The sequence below is a fragment of the Trematomus bernacchii genome, unplaced genomic scaffold (genome assembly GCF_902827165.1).
Source record: "Trematomus bernacchii unplaced genomic scaffold, fTreBer1.1, whole genome shotgun sequence".
Lineage (NCBI taxonomy): Eukaryota > Metazoa > Chordata > Actinopteri > Perciformes > Nototheniidae > Trematomus > Trematomus bernacchii.
In genome coordinates, this window is record NW_022987531.1 from 1,691,935 (window position 1) to 1,710,927 (window position 18,993).

At 41.7% G+C, this 18,993-nt stretch overlaps 2 protein-coding genes across 3 annotated transcripts in view; one reads left to right on the forward strand and one right to left on the reverse strand.

Moving 5' to 3' along the window:
* The window catches only part of LOC117475901 (inositol polyphosphate-5-phosphatase A), a 163,768-nt gene extending 162,067 nt beyond the window's left edge, over positions 1-1,701 (forward strand). The window contains exon 16 of one of the 2 annotated variants that reach the window (XM_034122248.1): positions 188-1,701. In XM_034122248.1, coding sequence (XP_033978139.1) covers positions 188-237 — 50 coding nt within the window. In that variant the 3' untranslated portion in view covers positions 238-1,701. The remainder of the gene's footprint in view (positions 1-187) is intronic. The other variant, XM_034122256.1, reaches the window with a different exon arrangement.
* A 1,584-nt stretch (positions 1,702-3,285) lies between these two features.
* Positions 3,286-6,568, reverse strand: nkx6.2 (NK6 homeobox 2). Its single transcript, XM_034122470.1, has 3 exons — positions 5,787-6,568; positions 5,072-5,241; positions 3,286-4,788 (listed from the first exon to the last, which is right to left on the reverse strand). The coding sequence occupies exons 1-3, from the start codon at positions 6,217-6,219 to the stop codon at positions 4,540-4,542; spliced, it is 852 nt and encodes a 283-aa protein (XP_033978361.1). The 5' UTR covers positions 6,220-6,568; the 3' UTR covers positions 3,286-4,539.
* Between the last annotated feature and the right edge of the window lie 12,425 nt (positions 6,569-18,993).

Below are 18,993 nucleotides of genomic sequence, written 5' to 3' on the forward strand. Positions count from 1 at the left end.
GGTATTTGAAGGAGTTTTATTCCAGAATAAAACATCATCAGTGGAAAAATTATAGCTTAAAATGCTTTGTCATTTTAAGAGATTTACTTACTGCATCTTGTGCTTAAATTAAAAAAGTGGGCATTTTTATTTGATTGAAACTCTACTTGGCATTTATGAATAAAAATGTGTGTTTTTCTCTCGACAGGGAAGTGTTGCCAAAGGGGGGAGAAGATATTCCGAGAAGCGCCTCTGTGAGAACACAAGAGAAACAAACAGGACACACACATGCATGCACACACATGCACACACACACACACACACACACACACACACACTTTGCACAAGCATACACTGAAGTTTTTCAGCAGTGCTGAGCAGTTGCAGTTGTCCTGACGCCTCATCCTTACACCCTGCCGTTTTCTCTCCATAAAACACTTGTTGAGATGTGGACGAGCACCGAGGGCTCCAGACAGACACACATCGCTGACCTCACTGTTGCCATGCAACCCCATTCCCCCCAAGAAGAAAAAAAAAGGACGGACGACTCTTTTCCATGCCGCAGCCTCGTTGCCAAAACTCTAATCTAAATCAGTCCTACTACTTACTTTTAGACACCGTACTTGCCATTTTTAGGTATGCCTCTCTGTATAGAGCTACTCTCACACAGTATGTAAGGTGTTTTAAGTGCAATGCAAAAACAAGTTGTATATCTATATTGTTAGGTTTATTTGTACATTGGACAGTATAACATAGAGTTGTTGATGATTTTAGTGCCGTTCTCTTTCTGACCAAACTTTGCGGTCCCTTTGTTGGAACAGATAACCTTTCCGTTTATTTCAACAATTTATAAATATATATATAAATATATACATTTTTGTTTTTGAGTTGTTGTGTGCACAACACATTGCCATGCCTGACACATCAGTTGAGTCTCATTTTATATACTGTACTTTTTAAAGAGATAATTTATAATTCTTACCAAAATGTTTATGCTGAAGTGTGCAGAGAGTGACCTTTGAGTAGAGACTCTTCGTGATTGATCGCCTCCCAGAATGTTTTAAGCAGTGCCATAGACCATGCAAGTATATAAGATATTGTTTCATATATAGCTCTCACATTAGTTCATTATTATTCTTACTCTAACTTATTTCTATAATATTATGGTTCTGAATGTGATATTTTAGATAGGCTTGGGTATCCTTCAAATGTTTTTTTGTGTGTCATTTTTTTTGTTGTTACTGCATTTGGTGCCAAGTATCCTAAACCGAGATGAAATGTGTAAGAGTTCTAGAATAAGTGGTAACGGTGTTGATTATGTCATGTAAAAAAAGAGAGAAACTCTAACGCGGGAAGAGCAGGGAGCTTTTTATTTGTTTCAGCCTTATTTGCAGATCATTGAGCATTAGGTTTCTTTTGTATCGATTTCATTTACTACACTACAGATTTCAGACTGTGATTTATTTTTCATCTAAATCACTGCAAGTGGAAATGATTTTGTGCCTGCCGCAGAATTTATGTTGTCTTGTGTGATTTTGGTTTGTAGGCCCTGCTTGTTTTTGTCCCTGTGGGTGTTCTGTAGGAGTAAGCCGCAGTTTCTCTTCACTCCATCTTATAAAGCAGATAGAGATTTTATTCTATAGCCCCCTCCCCCCCCCCCTCCGGACGGCCTGCTGTAGGTGATGCAGTTCTCAAGCAATAAAAAAATACCTTTAGAGCTCACGGCTGTTTGTCTCATTCCCTCTCTCTCTCCTCTCCACAATAAGAGACCCTCGTGATAAAGGTCTTCATCAATTAGCCCCGCACGAGCTCATCAGTGTATTATCACTATATCACCACGGCGGGGTGTAGAATAAGAACTGGAATATGGTCGTTTCTCTTCAGGGGGGTGCACTATGACACCTTTAATTGGTTTAAAATATTCTTCCAGCAGCCACGATCGAAAAAAGAGGAGTATAGTTCGAAATATCAACTTTATTTAGGCTATTTATATTTCTTATTGGCGTGGGTATGACAAAATGAGCTCATATGCCGCTATGATGTTGGCATATAGGCTAGTCTATATTTTTAGTTACAGAAATAAATACAAATTATTGTCCGAAATTCGCGATGTTTAGGCTTTTAACGGAAAATATAACTGACGGGAATATATTAAAAGTTAGAAAGCGAGAGATGTAAAAACAGAAGAAATAATTCATATCCAGTTTGTGATGGTAATGGAATTTAGTTATGCAATTTAAATAACAAATATACTTTCAATGCAGCTTATCTGATATTAAACATATTGAAAAGCAAGCGATTTAAAATGTTAACAATAACCTTCAGACAGGCTTTACAACCAATATTAAGCTGTATATAATGTTAAGGTTACTTAAAAGAACGTTTAAAAAATAATACGTCAATAAAGTCACTATATAGACATTATTTAGGAATATTAGCTAAAGGAACATTTCGGCTAAATATATCTTAATAATTATTTCTGGATAAATCCTTTTCTCCCTGCAGTGTGGCAGCAGCTGTTCACTTCTGCATGATTTATAAATCCCTCCTCAGTGGGATCTGATTGTATGGCTTCTGATTTCTGCTCCAAAGAGACTGCAGCAAGCTCCCATTGATACAACCTGCAGGAGGAACACAGGTGTAGTACCTCGAGCCGGACAGGGGGGGCGTTCTGCTGTCAGGAGCTCCAGATTAAATATAATAAACAATATCATCTCCTTCATATATTAATAAAGACCTGAACTACAGGTCAGACTGCTGGCTGCCCACAGGAAGCTAAAAATAAAACATCCGTTATTTCAAGAAAACACACTGAGCTTTGATTTTTTTTAAACGTTACCAGTGCTTGTATATAATAACGGACAAATATCTATAATTTGTTACAAAATATAATTTTTGAATAATTGCCAATTATTTAACATTTGAGAATGCTGTGATTATATTAATACATTCATATTTGATTATAATAATGCTAATAATTTGGTTGTAATACCAAAATTATTATAATACCACCTAATGAAAGAAAAGATGGACCTATAGATAATTTCCGTTTTTAAATTAATTTTGCGTTTTAGAAAATAACCCTGTTGACACGCTAACTGAATCAAACTAAAGGAGGTGCTTTGGCGCATTACTATTAATAATATCAATAATAATTAAAATAATAAAATACATTTCCTTTTTCATAATCAAATTCGCTTCAGACTTTAAATCAGCATGAAGCCCTGAAAGCACAATTGTTGCCAATAATAATGACATTCGATTATTGATAGTCGTGAATTTATTTTTAATTTATATTAAGCCCATACATTAAAACAAAACCCGTAATACAACAGAAATGCTTGTTAAATAATTTATTCATAATACAAAGTGTTGTTTTTTTTCTTCCTATAACCTTCCCGGAAGCAATAATACTCTTTAATTCCAGCAGAAACGGTGGCCGGTGTTCTGCCGCTGAGTGAGGCCAGATGATGGAGAGTGTTCTGTTAGCTGTCCTTTACAGGTATTTACAGCAGCGGGTTACAGCGGTGTGCCGGTACCAGACGGACCATGGCCCGACACACTGCAGGAACACAAAGGAAGCAGCAGGTTTATCTGTAAGCGCGTCCGGCTGCCACGTTTCCACTGGTTGAAACAACATAACTTATTCAGTAAAAAATATATACAATCTCATCTCATCTTTAGGCTGCAGCACAAATCATTCATTCGTGTCAAACCTGCGGCCTCGTGCCTTTAGGACAGTGGATACCCTGGTTAAACTGAGCTTTAGAAGCGTCACAGGCCCGTCTACACCTGCCATCTGAAACATGCGTCTGGGATCCGGATCACAGTGGGCTGCTAATAAATCTGTTAAAAGCGTACAGACACCTCTCAAAGCTACATTTACTTTTTCTTCAACCCAAATTGCATTAAGGCTGAATGATCTAAAAGTGTGGCTTCAGAATTTAAAAAAAAGCTGTCTTTTTTCTTCAGATGAAAATATAGTGAAAACCAATTAACAGGAACATCCACTCTCGCTGGAGGCTAAATGGATGGCCCTCTTGGCTGTAGAGGTGACAGAAGCTGCTAATCTTGGGTAGAGGTGGCGCGGGAAATAATGTAACAAGTGTCATGAATTACATAAAGAGGAGCAGCTTGAGGAATAAAAGTCAACAAGTAATGAGCCAACAGTGATCCGGATTGTGTGTATATAATAGTTTCTTTACATTTACACCTGTGGTTAAAACTCCAGTTGAATGCGTAAAAATCTGATTTGCGTCGCCAAACATTTTCCAGTATTATGTTGTCCTTTCAGCTGAATCACCAGTCTTGTTGAGTTCGGACAGGAGTTTCCTCTCCGTTTTTACACTGTCGGTAAGTTTGGATGCAGCCAAAGCGTCTCTGGACATGTTTTGGGGAGCGCGTCTTTCGTGCGCAACAGCGGTTTTTACGCATTTTCTCGCTCTGTCTGAGCATGATGCGATCCCATCAGGCGCATGTTCGAAGTGTCAGGTGGGATGGGGTTCAGAAAGACGTGTCTCTGTGGCCCCCTCCCCTACTGTGCCCCCCCAGCTGTGGGCATCACAAGGTGTCCGAGCTGTTGCTGCAGGGGCTGATCAGCGCCAGGTTGGTGGCCTTGTGCTTTTTCAACAGTCTCGTGATTTTCTCGTCGTCTGAGTTTGGGTCCAGCGGTTTGTTGTACTCGTCGTCGTCCTCGTTATCCGAGCTCTCCTTCATTTTCTCCGTCTCAGAGTCGTGCTTCTTCTTGGCCGTGGCCATTTCTGCCGCGTGTCTCTTCCGCCATTTGGTCCTTCTGTTCTGAAACCAAACCTGTAGAGGAGCAGAGGCGAAACGATGCTCAACAGGTCCAATAACAAGACATCAGAAATCAAACTAATCAAAACAGGTGTAAATAATCCTGTATGCATAATATAAATAACAAATAATACTAATAATAACAACAACCTTATTTAAAAATAGAAATAATATTAGGTTATATATGTGATCGATCACACACCGTTTATTATCGTGGCCTGAGCCAAATTCATAGTTCTCAGATTGCAGGAAAGTGAAACCTTTTCCCTATTTGAATAATGAATGAGCAGGTGTTTACCTTGACTTGACTCTCGGTCATCCCCAAAGAGTAGGCCAGCCGGGCTCTCTCCGGCCCGGCCAGGTATTTGGTCTGCTCGAAAGTTTTCTCCAGGGCAAAGATCTGCTGCCCTGAGAAGGTCGGTCTGGAGTGTTTCTTCTTCCCGTCCTTGTCCAACATCATAGCTTGAGCTGCAAACATAAATACAAGGAAGTATGGTTACATACAGAGTGAGGGCTCAGACAGCTGTTTATATTGATAAAGCATGTTGTTTTAAATGTGATGCTCCTCAAAGTCAACTCTAAATAACCCTAAAATGGTAATGTGTGTCTGAGCTAGCCTACATGGTGAGTGTACTGACAAATTATTTACCATGGTGCTTTTATAGTTTTAATTTTACAAGTTGAAATGTCCTGCCAAGAATCACATTAGAATTGAGTGTCAATGCTATGGTGATTATATGCCTAATAATAATACCACTACTAGGCTACTAATAATATGTAGCCTATTCCTTTTATACAGCTGTAAAAATCTTTTCAATACATTTAGAGGGGCTATGAAATCTGTACAATTTAGTCTAGCTATTTTTGTTTGTGTGGGTTTGCTGGACAGTTACATGTTTAAATACAGGCTAATATCACATAGAGAGAAGCACAGCTATACATATTTTACAACCGCACATCTGCATTCAAAAACTGAAAGTGTTCTCACAGAGAGCCCCTTAGACAGGACTTACATGGACAATGGAGCCGCGGGTCCCTCCAGGGGTTGCCCTGCATCACCCCGGGCCAGAAGATGGGCGCCCTCCCCGGCAGCTCGGCCAGGGGCTTGGGGTACCGCGACATGGCGGGGCTGAAGTACATCCCCGCGGCTGCTGCGGCGGCGGCGGTGCTGGCCAGGCCGTTTATCCGCGGGAACGCGGAGAGCAGCTGTCCGGCAGCGTTGATGGGTCTCCCCAGGATGTCGCTTATTCCGTGCGGGGTCCCCCCGGCAAATTGGGAGTTGAGGCAGGAGAACTGGGGCGCCTTGAAGCCCCCGGGGCTCTGCTGCAGCGCGTACGGGAACAGGGAGTTTTTCATCTCGGTCATGTTGTGCAGCGCCGCCAGCGGGGTGCTGCCCAGGACGAAAGCACTCTGCCGGTTAGCATCCATTTGCCCGACCGCTAACATTTGTGAACATGAACCACCAAATGTGTTTGGATAAAAACAGGAAATAAACAAAGCTAATGAGAGTAAATGAAGGCGCAGAGGTTCAGGAGCCAGGCCACTGCACCGCCTTCTGTGAAAGTATCCTGGGTGAAGAAGAAGCAGACTCTGGAAATGTTGCAAAACTTAAAAAAGCGAACTTCTATTCTCTCTTGGGAAGGGAAGAGCTCGGTGAAAGTCCCAAAATGTCTCTCCGCGGGTTGTTATGGTCGGTTGTCAGCTGGGAGAAAGCTGCATGCGTCCGCCACAGGAGTCCTCGCGGAAGTCAGCCGGTCTGATGATGTTTTTAGTGGTTTTGATGGGAACCATTAAAGGGTCGACTTGTCTTTCCATAAATTGACTCGCTCTAGCCTGGGAGTGAAGCGGGACCCTCTGATAATAGTGCAGCCACCTGCACGCGCGCTATTCCCATTGGACGGGGCTGAGTGAGACCGCGCTTTGATTGGAGGAGACAGAGGCTCCGCTGCTTATACATGCGGCTTCTTTGGACGGTTGATGCCTTGACGTGCTGTCGGAAATAGTAGCTTCCAGTTAAACTGCATATGAACGACCATGCTCGGTGGACTGACTGGATTTATTTATGATAGATGATCCATGTTGCGGACAAATGACAGAGCAGCTACACATACGAAATAGCTATTATCTGGAAGCACAGGCTGTATACTCTTTTTGCCTATTTAAAGTTGTTCACCTTTAAAAAAAAAAAAAAAGCTGTTTTGTAATTCGGTTGGACAGTTTATGTTCAAAAAGGTCATGCCTGATGAAGCTGAATTTTTTTTCGACTATTCTAGAAGAAAATAGTAATACAATAATGTAAAAATTAACTATTAATATAAATGGAACTAATTTGATCCTTGAGTGAAACTACAACTGTAACGTTGTCCAAAGCGTTGTTAGAGTTTTGAATCGTCGGAGGAGACCATGAACGCACCAGCAGCCACACTCTATTAAGATCTTTAGCGGTGCCGTTAATGATGCGCCTCGCACCGCGGAAATCATTGTTTCCACATATGACAAAGAATATGCATTTACATTATAAGCTGTTACCGCAGACAGTGTGAGTATATTAAAGTAGAAGCGGCATCCGGCGGGCGCGAGGACGGACCCCCAATGTCTAAGACTAAAGTTAGGCTAATTATTTTAAAAAGCAGGTCAGGGGAAAAATATCATTCAACTTGATTTTTCTTTTGCAGAATTGTAAAATGTATTTTTGTTGATATGTTTGATATGATATGCGGTAAGAGGTTTCAAACAATCATCGCGTTTTATATTTTTTTATTTCCCGCCGCGCACCATTCGGTGATGGACCCTGGTACTTTGGAGATTGGGATCGGGATTAACTGAGTTATTCCAACCCGTGTTGTAATCTGCCTTCGTAAAAGATTACGGTCTCACTCACTTTACCCCATGTTGAACATCGCCATTATTTCATGTCATTTCATGTTTTTCCTGAACGAAGTGAGGAAAAAACAGCAGTCAGATAAAATAAGAGTGGATCATTATAAAGTATAACATCTTTTAAAGGACAGCCGTGTTTTATAACAGAGATAATCAGTGTTTCCAGACAAACTGCGTTATTACGGGAGGTGTGAGGCTCAGTCATCACTGGGAGTGCTGTAATATTTTATGGAGATGCAGAAGGTAGTAAGAGTGAAATATGGCCTGTGCTAGCATCTGAAAGGCTTCAGCAAATGCACCTTGCTCACCGGGGAAATATTGTGGGTTTTAAAAGGTTTTCAACGCGAGGTGATTCACAATTCTGACAGTATTTATTCAAGGGATGCAGTACACACGTTTTCTAATTCTGCAAATGGCCCTCTATTTATAATTCATATCCGTGCATTCCCCCTGATCATGGGCTATACATTGGTTGTATTACCTTGTTTTAAAGTCTTTCTAAAATAATCATAGGAGAAGCTTTTGAAAAAAAAAACACCCTTGTAATTTTTTTCAGATCTGACATCTCTTCGTTTGAGTAAATGTGAGTGAGTTAAAGCAGCTGCGGCTGACCCATGTGAGATCAATGAGGGAACGATTGGCACTTTCTGCGGCTCCTCTGCAGCCAAACAGCCCGTTATCGCCAGACCATAATCGAGATTTAACATAATGATTCCAATTTATATCTCCTAAATTCACAAGTAATTTAAAGTTTAAACTCTTAAACTCAGATCCGTTAGAGGAACAGACCGTGGCGCGCACTAGACGAATGGAGAGCCAAAAATAATCTTGATGGATAATTATTGGAAGAAAATGTTAAACCCATAAAGAACATTTAATTATTCGATTGACTGACACTGCATTATTTCTAATTCAAATAAAAATAAATGGCAATATAGGCCTATTGGTGAAATCATATCAACAACAACAAAAATAATGCTTAACGAATAACGACAAAAACAACAAAACAAAGAACACTACATGCGCCTTTGCAATATATTCTAGATATATTTTTAGCAGCTATATATATATATATATATATATATATAGAAAATATATATTTTTTTTTAATTTCTTTATTTGCTTTTTAAGAAATTCTTTGATTACATGGCATACAAAATGAACGCTTAGATACTTAAAATAACTATATAACAATCGACAAATAATGAAAAGAAAAGAGACCAATTCATTCGATTTTTAATAGTAAATTAAAAGTGAACCTGTTGCTCAGAGCAGGCCAGAGGACTATGATCTGATTTATGCTTTACATTGTGACTTCAATAACGTCTTGTTGGCCTGCTGATGGCCGTTACACACCGCAGCTCTTTGTCCTGCTATGGAAGGGAAATAGGTTAATAAACAGCGTAGAGATAATCTTATCTGAGTGTAACCTCCACACGAAGGGGAATTGACAGAGCAGTGACAGGGGAGATAAGCAGATGTTTGGACAAAAAGACGCTTGTTGCAGGCAGTGGATGTGAAGAGTCACCACTCACATCCCATGAGCCCTTCTGGTCTTTAAACAACCATCACAACCATCACACATTCAAAATGTGCACTTACATACTCACTAAATAACAGGACATGTAAAAAATAAAAAGAGCAATACAATGGTATTATTATTTTTACTTAATTAGAATTTCACACCTTGATCCTAAAACATGTATTCATTTTGTGTTGTCAGATTTACAGTCTTTAACTTTAAACACACAATTAAAGTGAGAGGTTTAAAAACTGCTTTCTAACATTTGATTGTATTTTAAATAGTGAATGCACTGGGACTCTGAATGAAGCCCGGATAATGTGGGCAGCAGCGCCCTCTGGTGGGACGCACCGGAACTTTAAAAGGCCTTTTCTTCTTTTGTTTAATGCATTACAGGAAATGATATGGAATCAGGGCATACATACATACCTGATACATACACATTAGTAAAGTAGAAAAAAAAGAGAAAAAACTGATAACCAATAACTTACAGGATATAGCAATCAGATAACGGATAAAAAAAGTAATACAGTCAGTGTCATGTGTTACCACAGGGTCTTCATGTTTTGTGTTCTACTGTATAACTCACCCTTTTTTCACATCTGTTGTCAAAGATATGAACTTAATTTTTTACTTAATTCAGTTATCCTTCCATTCCATGTAATTGACCACATTGGTCCATTCTGAATTTAAGCTATGGACCAATGTGTTATTATCTTTTAACCTGATAATTGTAATTTGTATAAAAATTGCTTTATAGTACAGATTGCTCAGTCTTCCTTTGAAAAACAACAACGCTCATCATCAAACGTTAGTAAAGACTCTTATAATTTCATATACTGTAGAAAATGTTTGGTCAGGAACTGTGAGAGTCTTTTATTCTCCTGATAACGTTTTATATATCAAAGCGCTTTTTTCCAAATAAAAAGCAGTTGTAAACCAGAACAAAGACACATGAAGAGGTACTTTAAGAGCATGATGTGCACAAATATAAAGTCAAAAACAACTCAAATAAAAAAAAAAAAAATTAAAATCAAAACTTCCATTGAAGCAAAGCATGTTTGAGAAATAAAATGTCCAAAAAAACATGCTATGATTTATTTAAATGGAGTATTTTTAAATTCCAAACAATTCTCAGGTGCATAGAACTAAGAAAACTGATGAACAGACAATGATAGGCCGTGACACCTAAGACAAGTTTCTATTTTTTTCTGAATTGTTTTTTTGCAATTAGGACATTATATAAAGATAGCGTTTGATGACTGATATGAAGTAATTTTTTTATTTTAAAAGCACCTAAATGTGAAATTTGGATTTCCATTCCAGGCATGGGGAGTAACGCATTACGTTATCAAACTACAGAAACACAGTAATTTACAGTTATATAAAAAAAGTTGTAATCAGATTACTGTTACTTCTCCCCATGGTTTTCACTTTCTTTGGTTCATTTGTTCTGTTTTTAATTCAGTAGGTGAACTTATATGTGTGTGTGTGAGCAGCTTAACTGTGTGTATTAAAGTAAAAAGAGAATTTTATTTTCTGCACAAAAATGTATATACACATAATGTTAATTTCAAGTATTTAAAAATGATTGATTCAAATCAAGTGTTGGTTCCTCATATCACACGGGCCTGCAGGTAATCAGGAATACAAATGTCATTCATGAAATGTATCTGAAAAACCGTTCTCATATTCTCAGTCCATATCCCTCTCTCTCACGCCCTCCTGAGGCAGGACACGTGCATTGAAATTGTAGAAGATGAGACATAACTAGAAAATGCATTTCCTGCAGAAAATGCGTGTGAATGCTGTAAACTGTGAACATTTGTGGCTGAATTTAGCTGAAAATGCAGAAAAAGCTGAATATGTTATTAGCTGAATGTTAGCTGCTTTTAGCTACAAAAATGCAGAAAAAGCTTAATATTTAAAAGAAAAGGTTTAAAAAAAGGTATAAACAACAACATGTATAGCCTTGATGTCCTGAAATAGCTGAATAATGTAATAGTTGAATGGTTTCTGCAGCTGAAAATAGGCTGAAGGAGTTAAATATCAGATGTAAGTAGTAGTGAATGCATTTGTATTAAGATGAGAAAAGAAAGTAAAAAGGCTTGGGAAAGCAGCAGAATATTTGAACTGCAAACTTTTGAACTAACTTGATGGTGAATTATCTGTCGATCAGTGGTTCTCAACTGGTCAGGCCTCGGGACCCACTTTTTACTTTGTCAATAAATCGCGACCCAACATTTTGAACCACTCAAATCTATTCAACAAAAGATCGTGCTGTAATATATATACGCTTTTCAGTATACAATATTAATTAAAGTGAAGTATAGTGCATATATCCCTTATATCCCTTCACAGAACTAAAGTATGCTTTAAAAAAAGTTTTAATGAGATGATGGAATCAAAGCTGAACTGCCCCACATGCTGAAAACCCAACCCCAGAAGGGGGTCTGGGGGGATTCTCCCCCAGGAGATTTTTAGAAATAGTTACATATAAACTACATATGTTTATACATATTCTGGTACACTCTGAGAAGAAAATAAATAAATCTATTACTACCCGACATATTAATAATATTTTATGCCATTGTTTGTTTTTCACTTTGTTCTGACAGCTGAACCTGCTGCTCCTCACAGAGAGAATAGTAAAGAGGAGATAGTCTGTGAGAATTACTATAAATTGTGGGTAAGGGTAGACATCAGCAAAGATGTTTTATTGAGAAGATGATCACTACGTGACAGAAGTTTTCAAAACCGTTTATGGCAGGGCTTCTCAAACTCCGGACCAAGGTCCGGATCCGGACAGAACTGCAAATCAATCCGGACCGAACCCTGTGTCCCATTATAAAAAAGAAATAATAATAATAAAAAAAAAAAATAATAATAATAATTCTGATTCTGATAAATATATGTACATCATTGTGTACGCGCGTCTTGTGTCTGACGCGTGTCTGATTGTGAGAATGAACGTGCATATATATTTACTTGTGTGCGCGAGCGTGACACGCATTGCAGACCGCAAGTTAACCGCAAGTTTACCTTGACTTTCTAATGCTTCTAATGCCTTTTTTGCCGAGGTTCAAGGCATTGGCTACAGACAAACAGTGCCATTTCTCCCACTAGTTCAAGCCATCATACTGTATGTATGTATTGAATGTGTGTGTGTATATTACAGGGGCGCCGTTTGCCGACAGGCAAGTGCTTGGACCAGAAGGGGGCCCCCAAAGAAAGTAGATTAAGAAGGTCCACAGCAACGACAACATGAAACACCCTTTAATTTACTGCAACCCCCCTCAAGGGGGCCCCATGCATAGAAAGACATTTTTTTTTTATTTCAGTTTCGTTGCTCCGCTCCGGGGGGGGTCGCGACCCACCAGCTGAGAACCACTGCCGTAGATGTCTTCACGGCTGGACTGTTGGCACACATGTGAAGTTTGAGCACTTTTTGTGCACTCTCTTGATCGCCCTCTCTCTCTTCTCTTGATCGCCCTCTCTCTCTTCTCTTGATCATTCATCATCATCGGTGTGTGTCTGTGTGAGAGAGAGTGTGTGTATGTGTGTGTGTGTGTGTGTGTGTGTGTGTGTGTGTGTGTGTGTGTGTGTGTGTGTGTGTGTGTGTGTGTGTGTGTGTGTGTTAATTGTTACAGCTCAAATGCATTGCAATGACTTCCATGTTAAAAAAAGACTTTAAAAAGCTGAATGTTTTAAAAAGTATAACATATTTTGAAAAAGTTGAATGTTTCCCATCATGTGCTGAAAAGCCTGAATGGTTTGATATTTGAATGGTTCCTGCAGCTGAAATTAGGCTGAAGTAGTTACATAAAGATATTAAATGCTGTGGTGTTCCACAAGGAAGCATATTAGGTCCGTTACTGTTCCTAATTTATGCAAATGACATGTCATCAGCATGTGACTGCAACTTGTTCCTGTTCGTGGACGACTCAGCCCTGCTGGTCTCTGACAGGAGCAGATTGCAGGTTGAAAAAACCCTCAGCTCCGAGCTCGGCAGAATCTGCACCTGGCTCGCCGATAATAAATTATCATTACACCTGGGTAAAACAGAGTCCATTCTCTTCGGTTCAAAACATAATCTCAGCAAATCCGACGACTTCTCAGGAAATTACATACCTAGGATCTATTCTTGAGGCAAACCTCTCCTGTGACAAAATGGCATCCAATGTAATAAAAAAAGTCAATCAAAGAACTAGATTCCTATACCGGATCTCCTCTCTGGTAAACAAAAACACCCTGAAAACTCTGGCAGGAGCACTCATTCAAGGGTACTATGACTATGCTTGCACGTCATGGTACCATAGCACCTCCAAGGCGCTAAAAATAAAACTTCAAACATCGCAAAATAAACTGGTCAGACTACTGCTTGACCTTTCATCTAGAACCCACCTCACCTCTGCCCACTTTGACAACCTAGGATGGCTTAGAGTAGACGACAGAGTACAGCTACTTGCAATGGGCCTGGTCTACAAGATCCACTACACCTCTATGGTACCCATGTACATGTCAAAATTCTTCCCAAAGGTCAAGGAATACCATGATCATAACACCAGAGGGAGCTCCACAAATCATGTAAAACCCAGATTTGGCACAAAAAAGGGGGAATACACGTTTCGCAATTATGCCACATCAAGGTGGAACGCTCTTCCCACAACTGTAAAGGAAAGTAAAACTATACTTACCTTCAAAACCTCTCTTAAAGAGCACCTTCGGGGGAGAGCATTGCAAAACTGGCCCCGGTAATGGTACAAATCTCAACCTGTCGTACAATGGACAGCTTCCCCCCCCCTATCTATGTATATACTCGCATTTTAGACTCTGTTACTAACTGTATATCTGTAGACTTGGTATGTCTTAAATGTCCGGTTAGGATGTATTAGAACGAAATCTAAAATGAAAATTGTAAATAAGCCATCTGTATGTAAAAACCACCTGTATGTAAATTGTAAATAAGCCATCTGTATGTCAAATATGTCTTATATGTCTTAAATGATATGATGAATTGAAAATGGGGGACCCTGATGTAAACAAGACGAAAGTCTTTCTCTGGTCTGCATCCCCTTAACAATTGTATGTTTTGAGCTGTACTGTACTGTACCCAATATACAAGCTGTTAATAAACTTTTCAATCAATCAATCAATCTGAGCCGTAACGCGCCGCGTGTGGTGGAATAGCACCCATTGACTAGAGTGGCCGCGATCGCCGTGAGCACCGCGGCACAGCCGTAACGCGCCCGTAACGCGCCCGTAACGCGCCGCAGACGAACCCGGTGGAATCTAGGGGTTACGGGCGCGTTACGCAGCCTACACACGGCGGCGTGCGTTGCCGCTTGGCGGTGGGCGTGTCTTGAGCTTGGGGAGTTTACGCGAGCAACGCGACCAACAATCAATCACATGAATCTCCCGTGTCCCTCCCCAAGGGCTGGAAAATTGAAGAAGTGACCAGAAAGTCGGGTTTGTCAGCTGGAAAAAGCGATGTCTATTATTTTAGGTACTAAACGAACGGGGGCTTGCAAAACGTTTAGCTGCTGCAGGACACAAGAGTTTGCGGAAACAAGACATGAGTTGATAATTGGAAGGGGGGATCTGTGTAAAGTTTGTGATGGGAAGGGGGGGGGGGGGGGGGGGGGGTTCTGTTTGCAGCGGGGTAAAAAGGCTTTAAAAAGGCTCCCGTGTATGAATCTCACCATAGACATTAATATCTAAAAAGCGATTTTTAATTCATGTCTATGGTGCTATTTTATGCAACATTGCATGGTGGCTAAATATACTGTCTATGCCTGCTGTCCATTCAAACGAAGTACACTGGATATAAACTCCCCAAACAGGCGAAAACCTACCAGTTTCACCCACTGTCTCTACCACCTCCCTCCATGCCTGGCTCCTCCGGTTTGTATCCCGGTAGGTGAACAGGGACTGAAAGCACCGGGTGATTCCCTACCGCTACGATTATTTTCTCCTCAATTTTTTGGCATATGAGGAAATGAACTGCGGTCTGGCTCTGCCAGCATACACGCGGTTTGATTGGCTAGCGCGTGAACTGTCAGATTTGCATACGCGGGATTTGATTGGCTGCCGCCTCCGCCTCAGCTTCAAAAGTAGAACATTCTCTACTTTTGCAGCGAGCACCGCGAGGAAAGCTACGCTTTGCTCCCAGAATGCAGTTCGGCGAATCGTGACGTCACCCCATTCAAAAGTGAATGGGCAGAAGCGTTGAAGAGTCACCGCACGCCGCCGTGTGTAGGGGCCGTTACGGCTGCGCCGCGGTGCTCACGGCGATCGCGGCCACTCTAGTCAATGGGTGCTATTCCATCACACGGCTCAGAAGCGGCTCAGAAGCGTCCCAGAAGCGGCTCGGCGCAGGGCTCCTCTAAAATTAGGACCGAATCCTATTTTTGACGCGGCGCAGCCGTAACGTAAGGTCGGGCAGGCAGGAAGTGGAACCTTCAGAGCATATATAGCATATATATATATTGATATATACACACACACAAACTAATTTTGCAGACCCTATCCCTCCGTAGTCTTTCAAGTAGGAGGAGAAATGCCAGCGTTCTCCGGTTTACAGGCACTGTGTAAATTATATATATAGAATAATTATGATGATGAATGCATTTTTTTACCACTAAAATACAGCAACACATCTTTGATTCATGTAGTTTATAACTGGAATATTACAGTTATTATTAACTTTGTCTGTACAAAGTAGCCTGTCCAGGAAATATGCCCAAATCAACAAAAACTGCGAGCCGGCAGGCAAGACGCTCCGCTTCTGAAATGCTTCTGAAACGCGCCTGGTAGGGTATGACGCCGGAGGAGGCCGGACCAAAACCGCGGCGCAACCGTAACGCGGCGCAGACGGACCCGGTGGAATCTAGGGGTAAGGCCGCGTTACGGCTTGCCTGCCCGACATTACCTTACGGCTGCGTCGCGTCAAAAATAGGATTCATCCTCATTTTAGAGGAGCCCTGCGCCAAGGCGCTTCTGGGACGCTTCTGAGCCGTAACGCACCGCGTGTGCTGGATTAGCACCCATTGACTAGAGTGGCCGCGATCGCCGTGAGCGCCGCGGCGCAGCCGTAACGCGGCCGTAACGCGGCCGTAACGCGTAACTGAAAGTAACCGTAGGCTATGTGGATATTGCATCGACCAACCTGGAAGCACGTCTCCGTGGAGAAGACGCGCACAGATAGAGAGAGATTCTCTCCAACACAGGGTGAGATCAATCGATCCTTTGTGCCACGCCGATCATCGTGTTTTCCTTTTTTGTGGATTATAGCCTAAATAGGCCTACAAACATTTCCGTTTTTTGCTGCTGACGGGCGCAGGAGCAACAGCCTTTTTTTCAATGAACTATAGTGGCCTGGATTAGGCAGTAAAGACAATTTTAGTTCAGTTTTAACCCTCCTTCCGAAAAAAGGTGACCTACAGGAAATAAAGAACTGGAGGCCCGTCGCTCTGCTGTGCACCGACTACAAGCTGCTGTCCAGGGCCCTGTCTTCCAGGCTGAGGAAGGTGATGGACCAGGTGGTAGACCGGACCCAGACCTACTGTGTGCCCGGCAGGTCAATTGTTGACAATGTGTCACTAATTCGAGATATTTTGGAAGTCTCTGGTTCATTGGGTTTCGACACTGGTCTGGTTTCATTGGACCAGGAAAAGGCTTTCGACCGGGTTGAGCACCGTTACCTGTGGAAGGTGTTGGAGAGGTTCGGCCTCAGCCCGGGCTTCATCGCCATGATAAAGGTGATGTATGTGAACATTGAGAGTGTGCTTAAGATAAATGGCGGTCTGTCTAGACCTTTTAATGTGACCAGGGGGATAAGACAAGGCTGCTCAATGTCAGGTATGTTGTACACACTGGCAATAGAGCCCATGCTACACAATATCCGCTCTTTTAATGAGGGCCTGTTTTTACCTGGTTTTGATACACGTTTTATTTTATCGGCGTATGCAACGACATCATTGTTTTTATAAAAAATCAACAGGATGTTTTAAAGCTAGGGCAGGTAGTGGATACTTTTCAAAAGCTCTCCTCTGCAAAAGTCAACTGGGCCAAAAGTGAGGCCCTAGCAGTGGGGGAGTGGACTGGTGGCCTCCCTCAACTCCCAGGTGGGTTGACTTGGAAGAGGGGTGGCATCAAGTATTTGGGGGTCCATCTTGGAGATGAGGGCACACTGGGGAAAAACTGGGAAGGAGTTTTAGAAAAGGTGGAGGGGAAACTAAACAAGTGGCGCTGGTTACTTCCCCACATGTCCTACAGAGGCAGGGTGCTGGTCATCAACAACCTGATAGCATCCAGCTCAAGTGTGCTGGTCTTTTAAAAAAGTTGCAAATTATTATTTTAAATTTATTTTGGGACAAGTTGCACTGGGTTCCTCAGTGCACGCTGTACCTACCAAAGGAAGAGGGGGGGCAAGGGTTGGTGCACCTAGAGAGTCGAGCAGCTGCTTTTAAACTACAGTTTTTACAAAGATACCTGACAGGAAACGATGATGTCGTCTGGAGGCCGGTAGCCAGCACCATTTTAGGGGGGTAGCAGGCCTGGGTTTGGATGCGTCATTGTTTTTAACAAACTGTGATTTTACTTGTGTGTGTGTTTTGCCTCCGTTTTACAAATGACTTTTTAAAGTATGGACACTTTTTAAATGGGCCAGAGTGGGTCCCGCAGCATCTCTGTTCTGGCTCCTGGAAGAGCCTCTGGTGTGGGGGGCCCGGCTGGACGTCCAGGACAGCAGCACACCAGCACTCACTGAGAGACTTCGGTCCGTTGGGGTCGTGAAGCTGAGGAACATCGTGGATGCTGCAGGTCCTGGACTCCACAACACCGAGGCCGTGGCCTCTCTGCTCGGCCTGAAGTCGGCCCGCCACACCAGAAACATCCTGAACGAGTGGACTAAAAGGCTAACTGATGATGAGATGGAGATGCTGCGGGAGTATTCTAACAGGAAGGAAACCCCTGACGAAGGGGACCCTTTTCCAGACATTGGGATTTTAGCAGACCAGGATGGACTAGAACCCAGAACTCATTCAGACATTCACATGCAGAATGGAAAAGGTTTTTATAGACTCTGCACTCTGGCCCTGAACAAACAGAAACTAAGTGAGAGGAGAGACACGGTGTGGAAACAGAGGCTTAACGTCCCGGGGGGCTGTTGGTGCTGGCTACAAGAAACAGAATGCAGGGAAGTGAGAACTGTTGAATTTTATTGTGGGGCAGGCAAAAATATCAATTTACAAAAGCAGGAAGAACAAAGTGAACAGTACAGCAGGTACAGCAACTCACTAACATGTTTTTATCTTTGGTAAAGGCACGAGTGAGTGTAGATTTTAGATTTCACTGTCTGATGAGAAGTATGGAAGAGCTTTTAAACCGGTGGTGTTTCACTACAGCTGTGTGCTCTGTGGTGGGGGAGGAGCTCGCTTTTAACTCTGTCTTTGTGTGAGGAAAAAAGGGGAATTCTTCTCTCAATGTATACAAGAAAATATTTTAATTGTTGTTTAAATTCTAAATAAAAGTGTTTTTTTAAAAAATCAAAAAATCTATCTCTAGCGAGAGAGACATCAGAGATATGCGTAGCGAGAGGCGAAGAGCGAGAGCTAGAGTCGCGATATCTCTGCTCTCTTCTCCTCGTCTCTATCTCTCTCGCCTCTCCTCTCTACTATCTCTCTCTACTATATCTATCTCTCTCTCTCTCTCTCTCTCTCTCTCTCTCTCTCTATAACAGAGGCTTCTGTGCTCCTCCGTGGGCGATGACGGCTGCGTTAAAAAAATAATAATATAAACTATTGTAAAGTGGGGGG

Coding starts and splice junctions, on each gene's coding strand:
- nkx6.2 (XM_034122470.1), bottom strand. CDS start 6,219: ATGTTAGCGGTCGGGCAAATGGATGCTAACCGGCAGAGTGCTTTCGTC. Junction 5,242..5,786: donor CCCGCGGCTCCATTGTCCAT/GTAAGTCCTGTC, acceptor TTATGTTTGCAG/CTCAAGCTATGATGTTGGAC. Junction 4,789..5,071: donor TGACCGAGAGTCAAGTCAAG/GTAAACACCTGC, acceptor GCTCCTCTACAG/GTTTGGTTTCAGAACAGAAG.